General features: G+C 41.6%; 1 protein-coding gene across 1 annotated transcript in view; it reads right to left on the bottom strand.

Moving 5' to 3' along the window:
• SLC26A5 (solute carrier family 26 member 5) overlaps positions 1-12,753 on the bottom strand; it is a 41,213-nt gene extending 28,460 nt beyond the window's left edge. Inside the window, exons 1-5 of the mRNA XM_027539734.1 lie at positions 12,554-12,753; positions 10,199-10,338; positions 6,176-6,286; positions 4,927-5,093; positions 4,209-4,373 (exon numbers count right to left, since the gene is read on the bottom strand). Of these exons, the coding sequence (XP_027395535.1) occupies positions 4,209-4,373; positions 4,927-5,093; positions 6,176-6,286; positions 10,199-10,338; positions 12,554-12,705 (735 nt within the window). The 5' untranslated portion in view covers positions 12,706-12,753. The remainder of the gene's footprint in view (positions 1-4,208; positions 4,374-4,926; positions 5,094-6,175; positions 6,287-10,198; positions 10,339-12,553) is intronic.
• Positions 12,754-13,013: the final 260 nt, after the last annotated feature.

Here is a 13,013-nt window from a genome sequence, read left to right as displayed (position 1 = left end):
CTCAGTGGTAAAGAATTTGCCTGCCAATGCAGGAGATGCAGGAGCTGTGGGTTTGATCCCTGGCTTGGGAAGATCCCCTGGAGAAGGAAACAGCAATCCACTCCAGTATTCTTGCCTGGGAAATCCCATGGACAGAGGAGCCTGGTGGGCTACAGTTCATGGGGTCATGAAGAGTTGGATATGACTGAGCATACATGGACACCCACAGTTGGACTCTATTCTAATCAATGAAACACTCAATTTAATTGTTACTTCCTCAAAGCTACTTTCCTAGATCCCTAATCTAGTAAGTCAGTCAGTTCAGTTGCTTAGTCATGTCTGACTCTTTGTGACCCCATGGACTGCAGCATGTCAGGCTTCCTTGTCCACCACAAACTCCTAGAGCTTGCTCAAACTCATGTCCATTGAGTCGTGATGCCATCCAACCATTTCATCCTCTGTTGTCCCCATCTCCTGCCTTCAATCTTTCCCAGCATCAGGGTCTTTTCCAATGAGTCAGTTTTTCGCATCAGGTGGCCAAAATAATGAAGGTTCAGCTTCAGCATCAGTCCTTCCAATGAATATTCAGGGCTGATTTCCTTTAGGATGGACTGGTTGAATCTCCTTGCAGTCCAAGGGACTCTCAAGAGTCTTCTCCAACACCACAGTTCAAAAGCATCAATTCTTTAGCAGTCAGCTTTCTTTATAGTCCAACTCTCACATCCATACATGACTACTGGAAAAATCATAGCTTTACTAGACAGACCTATGTTGGTAATGTCTCCGCTTTTTAATATGCTATCTACGTTGGTCATAGCTTTTCTTCAAAGAAGTAAGCGTCTTTTAATTTCATGGCTGCAGTCACCATGTGCACTGATTTTGGAGACCCAAAATAAAGTCTTACTGTTTCCATTGTTTCCCCATCTATCTGCCATGAAGTGATGGGAAGGATGCCATGATCATTGTTTTTTGAGTGTTGAGTTTTAAGCCAGCATTTTCACTCTCTTCCTTCAATTTCATCAAGAAGTTCTTTAGTTCTTCTTTGTTTTCTGCCATCAGGGTGGTTTCATCTGCATATCTGATGTTATTGATATTTCTCCTGGCAATCATGATTCCAGCTTGTGCTTCATCCAGCCCAGCGTTTCTCATGATGTACTCTGCATATAACTTAAATAAGCAGGGTGGCAATATATAGCCTTGATGTACTCCTTTCCCATTTTGGAACCAGTCTGTTGTTCCATGTCTGGTTCTAACTGTTGCTTCTTCACCTGTATATAGATTTCTCAAGAGGCAGGTAATGTGGTCTGGTATTCCCATCTCTTGAAGAATTTTCCACATTTTGTTGTCCACACAGTCAAAGGCTTTGGCATAGTCAATAAAGCAGAAGTAGATGTTTTTCTGGAATCTCTTGCTTTTTCTATCATCCACCGGACGCTTGCAATTTGATCTCTGGCTACTCTGCCTTTTCTAAATCCAGCTTGAACATCAGGAAGTCCACGGTTCACATACTGTTGAAGCCTCACTTGGGAATTTTGGGCATTACTTTGCTAGTATGTGAGATGAGTGCAATTGTGTGGTAGTTTGAACATTCTTTGGCATGTCTTTCTTTGGGATTGGAATGAAAACTGACCTTTTCCAGTCCTTTGGCCACTGCTGAGTTTTCCAAATTTGCTGACATATTGAGTGCAGCACTTTCACAGCATCATCTTTTAAGATTTGAAATAGCTCAACTGGAATTCCATCACCTCCAGTAGCTTTGTTTGTAGTGATGGTTCCTAAGGCCCACTTGTCTTCACACTCCAGTGATGCTTCCTAAGGCCCACTTGTTTGGCTCGAGGTGAGTGATCACACCATCGTGGTTCCAGGTGAGTGATCACACCATCTGGGTCATGAAAATCTTTTTTGTATAGTTCTTTTGTGTATTCTTGCCACCTCTTCTTAATATCTTCAGCTTTCTACCATTTCTGTACTTTATTGTGCCCATCTTTGCATGAATGTTCCCTTGGTATCTCTAATTTTCTTGAAGAGATCTCTAGTCTTTCCCATTCTGTTGTTTTCCTCTCTTTCTTTGCATTGATCACTGACGAAGGCTTTCTTATCTCTCCTTGCTATTCTTTGGAACTCAGAATTCAGATGGGTATATCTTTCCTTTTTTCCTTTGCCTTTAGCTTCTCTTCTTTTCTCAGCTATTTGTAAGGCCTCAAGAGACAACCATTCTGCCTTTTTGCATTTCTTTTTCTTGGGGATGGTCTGGATCCCTGTCTCCTGTACAAAGTCAGGAACCTCTGTCCATAGTTCTTCAGGCACTCTATCAGATCTAATCCCTTGAATCTATTTGTCACTCCCTCTGTATAATCATAGGGATTCATACCTGAATGGTCTAGTGGTTTTTCCTACTTTCTTTTAAGTCTGAATTTTGCAGTGAGTTCATGATCTGAGCCACAGTCAGTTCCTGGTCTTGTTTTTTGCTGACCGTATAGAGCTTCTTCATCTTTGGTTGCAAAGAATATAATCAATCTGATTTCGGTATTGACCACCTGGTTGTAACTCTGGAGTTCTCACAGGAGAAGATGAGCGCACTTTCTTCTACTCCACCATGTTGTGTGTATGAATTATAGATCCTTGATCTAAAGGTCTCCCTATTCAATTTTCATAGCAGCCTGATTTTTCTTTCATAGCACTTAACACAATTTATACTTAATTACACATTTATGTGACTTGTTTTGGTTGCTATGTCTGACCGTTTTGTGACCCCATGGACTGTAGCCTGCCAGGTTCCTCTGTCCATGGAATTCTCCAGGCAGGAAGACTGGAGTAGATTGCCATTTTCATCTCCAAGGGATCTTCCTGACTCAGGGATCAAACCTGCATTTCCTGCAATAGCAGGCGGATTCTTCACCACTGAGGCACCAGGGCAGCCCATTTATGTGATTAGTGGTTTACTATTTGTCTTCCCATTGTACTGGGGACTTCCCTATAGCTCAGAAAGTAAAGAGTTTGCCTGCAATCCGGGTGACCTGGGTTCGATCGCCGGGTCAGGAAGATACCCTGGAGATGAAAATGGCAATCCACTCCAATATTCCTGCCTGGAGAATTCCATAGACGGAGGAGCCTGGCGGGCTACAGTCTATGGAGTCGCAAAGAGTCAGACACAACTAAGCAACTAACACATCTGTCTTCCCATTGAAGTGTAAGCTCACTGCTCTGCCTAACACAGTGTGTGACACATGAATTCTTACAAAGGCCATATAGGTCTTTCATTCCAAAAATATCTTTAGCAGCATTTCAGAGGTTTTGATAAGTAGCAGTTCCACTGTCATTTGGTTCTAATTATTTCATAATTTTCTCTTATCCATGGGCTGCTTAGAAGTGTTTTTAGTTTCCAAATGTATGGGGGTTTTAAGCCATCTTTAGTTATCGATTGCTAATTATATTGCACCATGTGAAACTGCATTTTTTTAGAAGTTGTGGTCAGCTGTACATGACCATTTTCAACATGATCAGTTATTACCATTGTTACCTACATGCTTGTAAATAATTTGTATTTTCTCTGAGTTGGGTGGAAGGGTCTATGTACATTATATTAGATTAAACTGGTTAGGTGTGTTAGTCAAATCCTTTATAGACGTCCAATTTTCGCCTGCTTGAGCAAGCAGTTTTTGAGAGAGAGATATTATCCCAGAATGACTTTAAATTGACTTCCTTGGTGGCTCAGATGGTAAAGAATCTGCTTGTAATGCAGGAGAACATAAGAGACACAGGTTCAATCCTGGGTTGGGAAGATCCTCTGGACGAGGATATGCCAACCCACTCTGGTACTGTTGCCTGGAAAATTCCATGGGCAGAGGAGCCTAGTGGGCTACTGTCTATGGGAATGCAGAGTCAGACATGAGTAAGCAACTTTCACTTTCACTTTCCCAAAGAGAACCTAATCTGATCTTATGAAGAAGCTGTCTCTGGAGCTAATTAGGCTAAAGTTGTAGTCACCAAATAAATACCTGACAAAAAATTTCTTGTGAGGTAGATAGTATCACATATTAATGAAGTGAAACTTTAAGGTTTAATTCCCCTTGTAATGCTCTTCTCAGAAAAGCCTTAGAATGACTAAATCTTCTCCATTCTACTGAAATTCTTAGAAATAAGCAAAGTGAACCTTGAGATACAGGAGAGGAGGAGGAAAAATACAGAAGGGAAACAAGTGCCAGTCAGCCGGGAAGTTGCTTACTTACATACACCACTGAAAAGATCCCACTGTACCGCTTTGTTTTAACTCCAAACAGGTATTTTAACATGGAGGTGAAGACATGCACGGCTGCAGCAGTGGTAAACCCACGGACCAGGGGCTCCGTGAGATATATGGCCACAAATCCAAATCTACAGACACCTAGGCAAAACTTTTTTTTTTTTTTTTTATGACAAAGAGACAAATAAATCACATGATAGATCAGGAAGTTAAATCCAACAGAAAACATCCCAAAGTTTTTTCTGGACCACTTTCTAACACTACAAATTTGTATCTATAGCAGGTAAGTAGCTAACAAATCAGTCAGTGGTTATTCAGAAAACAACAACATTTGGAGGGGCCTGGAGCCTCACAAAGTACTGGGCACCCTTTTTATGCTCCCTGTCCCTCAGAAGTGGGGGCACACTTAGTCATGTCATTGCTTGCTCCTTCCAGGCAGATAAGAAATGCCTTTTCCCATTACCAACCCACCCTGCTTCAAGCTAGTCTTGCTTTTAGAACCTCTAAAGTATCCAACTGCAGTTAGCTAGTTCCTACTCAATATCAATTTAAGTAAAGCATGCAGTGGGACTGGCATTCCTGAGCTACAAACCCTAAGCTCTGGAGTTTTGCTGGCCGACCTTGCCCACGACCAGCCAGGAGTGCTCAAAAGATATTTATTAAATCAGCAAATGAGAGCTTATTTCCACATCTCTGAGTCTTACCTGAATGATTCCTGAAAGTAAGGTCACAGACATGGCGACTTTTACTCTCAAGGCATCTCTTGCCTCTGTACCATTGGTTGCATTTACTCCTCCTGGAATGACTATATCATCTGGTACTAATCGAACAGCCACACCGCCTATCATCAGGCTAATAACTGCAAATGGACCTGAAATAATGAAGTATTAATCAGAGAAATGATTTTCAGCATATCTGATATGATTGTTGCCAGTATCCCAGGAGAGACAGGTGAGGTCAATAAATCCTCACTGAAATAACACTGCACAGTGACAGAATCTTCCATTCCATACACTCTTCTAGAACTTTGACATTTTCCCATGAAGAGGTGGCCTAATTCCTCTCTCCTTGAATCTGGGTGGACTTGCGGCACTCTAGTAACCAAAAGAATGCAGCGGAAGTGATACTGTGTGACCTGTGAGGCTACGTAACAAAAGATGCTATGACCTCTGCCTGAGAGCTGTGCTGCTTGCTCGTGCTTCAACCTTGTGTGTGAGAGAGCCCCAGAAAGGACCCCATGGAGAGAGGGTGGGGTGAGACGCAAGAAGAGAGGGAGAGGGAGACCCACCTCCTGTAGCTGCTCTGGCTCCAGCTCCCACCTGACTCTCAACTGCTTGAGAGATGCTGAGCCAAAACCGTCCAGTTGAGCCCTTCTCAAATCCTGACCCACAGAAACTATGAGAGATAATCTAATGATTGTTTTTAGCTGCTAAGTTTTGGGCGTGTTTGTCACCTAGCAATGAACATCTGAGACGTGTGTGTGTGTGTGTGTGTGTGTGTGTGTGTTGGCTGGTAGCACCCTCAGGCAGCACCAACACTACTATGAAACCCATATAAACCTGATCCTAAATACACTAAAGAGAAACCATGTACAATTCAGTGTCTAAAATAAGATGCAAATGCAATGTATGCATAGCAATAGGAACTTGAAGTATCGTTAATAAATAAAAAGAAAACACAGATGCAAGCAAACTGTATTATGAACTGAAATACTTACATCACAGATTTCTTGTCTTTTCAGACAAGAAAACTGTCTTTTTCTATTATGCCCATATTATAAGAAAGCTATCAATTCTAGAAATCTTGAGGGAGAGTGTATTTTTTAAAAGCACCTATTGGGCATACAGTAACAAAAGTTTGATATCCTAATAACAAACATGTTATTTCTTCAGCACATTGCAAAGCTGGGAAATCCAAAAGGAAAGGTAGTAAAACATCAACTATAAGGTTTACCTATGGATACGTGTCTGGAGGTTCCAAAAAAACAATACATGATAACGGGGTAAAATGAAGAGTATAGGCCAAACACTGGAGGCACAGCTGCCAACATTGCAAAGGCTAAACCTGCGGGATTAAGACCAAACAGAAATGGGGAGATGATTAGAAAACAGCGGGCTCTGTTTATCTCTCTCCTGGTTCTTTATCTATGACGAACAAATGAAAACCCTATTAATTTAAGCTGACGTGTCTCAGCGTGCCCACACTTCTGTCCCACTCCTACACAGAATCTTGTATTTGTGCTCAGAGAGTCCAGGCTGAGACAGTTTTTCTTGTCATTCCCTCTTCACCAGGAGTAGATTTTTTTCTGCTTTAATCTTTCCCAAATTAGATATGGGCAGAAAGTCTTCCTTGACTGGCACAGCTGTAATCTGCTGTTAATTCCCAAATGCCGGCTGCTTCTCCAGTGCGTTGCTTTGAGGGTTGTCCGGAGACCCCTTTTCAATGAGGAACTCCCAGTGCAGCATTCTCTGGCAGATGTAACACCCCTCCCCTAATCTTGGCCCCTTCCAGGTTCCAGGTCTTACACCTCTTCCAGGTTCTTTCTGCTGGGCAGCTGCTTATGCTGTAGGCAGTCTTCTTGGGCAGGTTACTTTCAAATGAGCCAAGCCTGGTTACCTCCCAAAGCACCCGTAGTGCTTTAGCCCCAGGAAACTTTGCAAGTGCAGGCCACATTCTGCTGTTCTAGGTGGTTCACACCATTCCACCTGTAGATTTACTTTTCCTGCAATAGTGCCCACAAACTTTAAGGGACACGTGTCCAGTGCTCCAAGTGGTTCTGTTGCAGTCCTTCTTTCCTTCCTTGACTTTTGGTGGAGGGTAAATGCATAAGGCTTTTTCACCTTTCTCTAGAAAATTCTTACTCCTAATCTAATGTCAGTCTCCTTGTCCCTCACATGCCCAGCTTCCTCATTCTCCTCCAAATCAATCCAACAGCCACTCCTGCTGATTTTACCTATAAAACACAGCATGTATGTTTCCAATTCTTTCCATTTTTACAGCTACCATCTTTATCAAAATGGAAGAAGGTCCAAAAAAAGTTGCAGAATGGCGTTTCAGTGAAAACACAACTATGCAAAATCCTAGAATTTCTCTGAAGCATTTGTCTACGTGCTCACTGCAGCCATTTCCTGAAGCTCTGTCAGTCCAACTTGACTGAACGTCAGTCTAGATCCTATTTCCCACTTCAGATGCTGAGTTGACCTTTGCTCCTTCCCCCACCCTCACCTCTGCCTTTAAATACATCCCTTTCTCTGTCCTCTGGTACTAAAATGGTTATGGAGAATGGTCCTAAACCTGATTTAAAACTTTGTTTAACAGATTTAATAGATTCAACAACTCAGTTACTTGGCAAATTGAAAATCCAACTAATTGATCACAGGGGAATTTTTTTTTTTTAATTTATCATTTGGTAATTACTTTTCAGGAAACTGGTGAGGGAATAGTTCTTCCGGCCAGCTAACCTAGAGGCTCCAAATAGGAAAAGGAGTATATCAAGGCTGTATATTGTCACCCTGCTTATTTAACTTACATGCAGAGTACATTATGAGAAACACTGGGCTGGAAGAAGCACAAGCTGGAATCAAGATTGCCGATGACACCACCCTTATGGCAGAACCTGAAGAGGAACTAAAAAGCCTCTTGATGAAAGTGAAAGAGGAGAGTGAAAAAGTTGGCTTAAAGCTCAACATTCAGAAAACTAAGATCATGGCATCTGGTCCCATCACCTCATGGCAAATAGATGGGGAAACAGTGGAAACAGTGTCAGACTTTATTTTTTGGGGCTCCAAAATCACTGCAGATGGTGATTGCAGCCATGAAATTAAAAGACAATTACTCCTTGGAAGGAAAGTTATGACCAACCTAGATAGCATATTGAAAAGCAGAGATATTACCTTGCCAACAAAGGTCTGTCTAGTCAAGGCTATGGTTTTTCCAGTGGTCATGTATGGATGTGAGAGTTGGACTGTGAAGAAAGCTGAGCACTGAAGAATTGATGCTTTTGAACTGTGATGTTCGAGAAGACTCTTGAGAGTCCCTTGGACTGCAAGGAGATTCAACCAGTCCATCTTAAAGGAGATCAGCCCTGGGTGTTCACTGGAAGGACTGATGCTGAAACTCCAATACTTTGGCTACCTCATGTGAAGAGTTGACTCATTGGAAAAGACCCTGATGCTGGGAGGGATTGGGAGCAGGAGGAGAAGGGGACAACAGACAATGAGATGGCTGGATGGCATCACCGACTCAATGCACATGAGTTTGAGTGAACTCTGGGAGTTGGTGATAGACAAGGAGGCATGGCGTGCTGCGACTCATGGGGTCCCAAAGAGTGGGACACGACTGAGCGACTGAACTGAACCTAGAGGTTTGTCAAGCCATTATCCCCTTTTGATTACACTGAGTCACTGTTGCCTCTAACTGGTTTCCCTACATTCATTCTGGTGCCACTCCCATCAACCAAGTCCCTTCCCCACACAACAGTCCCAGAGATCTCCTAGCAAAAAAAAAAAAGCAAAAAAAAACACCCAAGGGGAAAGCAAGCTGACAAGCTTGCACTGGACTCAGAATGGAATCCAAAAGATCCTATCGAGGCTGTGCAGACCTGCTGCTGCCCATCTGGCCAGCCACTGGCCTCTCACTCCCCACACTCCTAGCACACTGCCTTTCTCAGAATTCTTCAAACACCCAATTCTTTTCCTGCTAACTGCTTTCACACATGCTATTGCTTCTTCTTGAAATGTATTTCTTCTCATTCTTTATCTGCCTCCTACTGATCCTTCAGGTCTCAGCTCAATCTCACCTTTTTTTTCCCCTTATGTGGAAGTATGAAGTACTAATTTTTTAGATATTAGACAAGAACAGAGCTAAAGAATCCAATTTTATTGCAGCACTGTAAAAAATACCCCTTTACCACAGTGTAAGATTTAAATGCATATGCACAAGGGTACATATGATATAAAATGTAGTGAGGTGGCTGCTGCCCTGCCAAGTACTTCCAGTCCCTACTTAGGTCCTATTGCTGCTGCTGCTGCTGCTAAGTTGCTTCAGTCGTGTCCGACTCTGTGCGACCCCATAGATGGCAGCTCACCAGGCTCCCCTGCCCCTGGGATTCTCCAGGCAAGAACATTGGAGTGGGTTGCCATTTCCTTCTCCAATGCATGAAAGTGAAAAGTGAAAGTGAAGTCGCTCAGTCGTGTCCGACTCCTAGCGACTCCATGGACTGCAGCCTACCAGGCTCCTCTGTACATGGGATTCTCCAGGCAAGAGTACTGGAGTGGGGTGCCATTGCCTTCTCCGGGTCCTATTGCAATACTGGTCAATCTCACTTTCTCAATGAGGTTCTGTGACTTAACTACTTAAATTAGGTCCCCATATTATTATCATGTCAGAATGCCCTGTATCTTTCATAGTGTTTACCATCATTTGTACATAAACATTTATGTGTATTTTTATTTATTTCATGCTTCTCTCCCTAACTGGATAGTTAGTTCTGTGAAGACAGGGAGGGCCAGGTTACACACGTGTGAACAGATGAATAAATCAATGAGCATTTTCTTAAATTCTTGTATATCTATAAAATTATACAACTGCAGAGGAATTCAGTATATCATGGTACCTTATAATTAGATATGGACTTAGTCAAGAACCTTTTTTTAAAAATGGAGTATAGTTGATTTAAGGACAGCCCCTAACAACATGTTCATGGAGTTAGAAATTAACTTAGCAAAGGAAAGACAATGCCCCACCAGTTCCTAAATGTATTGATCTGTAAATGTATCACCATATTCTGCAACTAAAAGCTCTGAGGCTTTTAAAGGGTAAAATGTTTCTGAAGAATTACTCTGGACAGGAAAAGGTGCTAGAACAATGTGATAAAAATTATAAATTTAAAATCACGATGAAATTAAACAGAACAAAGTTAACACAATTGTTTGAGATGATATCAGAGGAAGAAAAAATGAAATATATTCTACTGACCTTGCGGAAGCTGCAGCACCCCTGTGCTTATGCCTGAGACCAAGTCACCTAACACATACTCTTTGAATTTGTATGCAGGCAACCACTTGGTTATGGGGAGGAACATGTAAATGATATTTCGTATTTTCTTAGGAGTACATCTGGAAGGACAAAGAAATAGATAAATGAGAACCATTTCTGTAGAATTCACATCAAGGCATTTTCCCTTCCCTATATTTTGGAACAAAAAGGAAAAATTCAAACTGGTGATGAGGGTGATTTTTCTATTCTGCAGAGATCAGAGAGAATAGCTGCTTATTATTTTTTTAGAAAATAGGAACATCTGAATTGGGTCCACTCTAACACTCCACAACTGACCATGAAAAATAAGAAAAAGTTAGTTTCAAAATAGTTGAGATATCCCAGAAGCCATTATTTCAATAGGTGAAATCTTTAATGTGCTTTCTGTGTTGATGTAAAGTATGGGAAGTACTTACCAATGGAGTTAACTTTTGATTGTGGAACCACTGACCAGCACCTACCCACTTAGTTTTCCCTTTTCTTTTTTTTTCAGAAACACCTTTATTTTGTGTTGGGGTATAACCGACTAACAATGTGGTGATAGTTTCATGTGAACAGCAAAGAGACTCAGCCATACAAATATATCTAAGTTTTCCCTTATAAAATGAAAGGAATTCACACAGGTATTATGAGCTTTATAAACATGTGTTCAGTGCTTTAGGGTCTTTGATTAGGTAAACTCAAAACACCACCGTTACTGTAGCTGAGTCTATGCCTGGCTGTCTTGCTTAGGTGGAACACCGTGGTAATAAAACCAAGGCATTGTATTTAATCCCTGGATGTTTTAATTAACTTTGATACAGAGACTGTATTATGGGCTTTGGCCAGTCGTCTTGCTGGTCGATGCCTGTAAGAGTATAGACAGATGAATTCCATTATCACTGTGACAGTCTCAAGTCCTCTTGGTGACAAGGAAGCAATTTATTCCATTTAAAAGGATAATGCATTGTTGTGAAGTGTTAGTCGCTCAGTCGTGTCTGACTCTTTGGGACCCCATGGACTGGAGCCCACCAGGCTCCTCTGTCCATGGGATTCTCCAGGCATGAATACTGGAGTGGTTTGCCATGCACTTCTCCAGGGGATCTTCCCTACCCAGGGATCGAACCCAAGTCTATTGCATCTCCTGCACTGGCAGGTGGGTTCTTTACCACTAGTGCCACCTGGGAAGCCCATGCATGGTATTTTATATAGTGTCTTTAGTGATTAAAAGTACTTGGTAATTAGATGTAGAAGGATACTGGAAGCAAAAATGTAAAGCAACTATGACAAGAGCAATGAATCTGAGTAAAACAAACTAGATTCGATAGCAGTCTCCCTGTTTAGAAAACTGAGATATTAATACTAGCTACATTTATACAGTGTTTTCCGTGTGCCTTGCACTGTGTATAAATTAATAAATTTTAACCCCAGTAACCCAATGATGTAAACACTATTACTATTCCCATTTTTCAGAGGAGGAAACCAGTGCACAGCTGATAGGTGGTTGGGATTAGGATTAAAACTCAGGTAGTCTTGACTCCAGTGTATGTATTTTTAACCTCTCATGATGTCATACCTAGAGCACAGGGTCACTGCGAAGCTTAAATGAACACAGCATAGGAGCTGTGGTCTCAATGGTTCAGGAGGCAGCAATCAGATAGTTTGCACAATGAGGTATGCAATCAGGCACCAAGGTATTATCAGTCTCAGGCCTGCCACATTACTGTATTCGTGTTTTCAAAATGAAGAGTCCCAAGACACTGAATGTCTTTGATAGCTTCAGTTGGGGACTTACATTCATAGATTCAAGGTGTTGGCACTAGAGTAGAAGCAGGAAAAAGACTAGAGTGGTTGGAACATTCCTGAAATGGAAGAGGTGGACATTTTTTTAGTAGGGGGAAGGATCAAGCCATTTTCTTGAGGGGCTTTGGAGGAGAGTTGACAGGTTAGGAAGACAATGAGATCCTATGTCCTTCTCCTGGCTGGGATCTCCCCAGCTTCACAGTCACTGAAAGCAGTGGATATTTTAAAGGTGTGTGGAGAACTGAAAAGTGGATTGTTTATATAAACCTTTATATGACATAAGGCATAGCTGGAATTTCATATGGTGAAATGCATAATAAAGTTTGTGTTCCATCAGATATCTACCACCGAATGTAGATGTGGACATCTGAATGAACCATGTGGACAGCTCTGCAAATCACGAGTGTTCATCATTTGTCTTTTCCTCTACATCATAGATTCTCTTTGTACATTTGACCTTGCTTCTCTCGTAACTGAATGAGAGAATAAAGGAAACAGGCTGAAAGAACATACGTGAATGCCTGTTTCAGCTTATCCCCGATGGAATCCGAAACCTTGTCCTTCTTGTGCAATCTTTCTTGGAGGACTGGATGACTAAAGATAGGTCTTTCCACATAGTACCGCTTGGTTGCTCCAAGGATTTCATTTTCTTCAGCATGATCCATAGTACTCTGAAATTATTCATCAACAGCAGGAGACAAGCATTTCCTGAGTGTCACTAAGGGAGAAAATAAAAACTCTATTTCAGATGCCAAAATCTTACAGATGATTGTTTCCTACCATCTCTTCCTGGCAGTGTTATTGTAAGTTCTCTAATGACTTTTTCATCTTTGAATACCCAGAGCACCAAACCTAGTGATCTAGACAGAGTAGGCACAAATAAATGAAAGGAAATTAAGGTCAATAAAAAACATATGACATTTCTTCCCAGGGCAATTAGTGGGTAATGTATATACTTTAAACAAAGGATTGT

Source organism: Bos indicus x Bos taurus, chromosome 4 (assembly GCF_003369695.1).
Source record: "Bos indicus x Bos taurus breed Angus x Brahman F1 hybrid chromosome 4, Bos_hybrid_MaternalHap_v2.0, whole genome shotgun sequence".
Taxonomy (NCBI): Eukaryota; Metazoa; Chordata; class Mammalia; order Artiodactyla; family Bovidae; genus Bos; species Bos indicus x Bos taurus.
The sequence above is the reverse complement of the archived record's forward strand: the minus strand, read 5'-3'. Positions and strand labels throughout refer to the sequence as shown.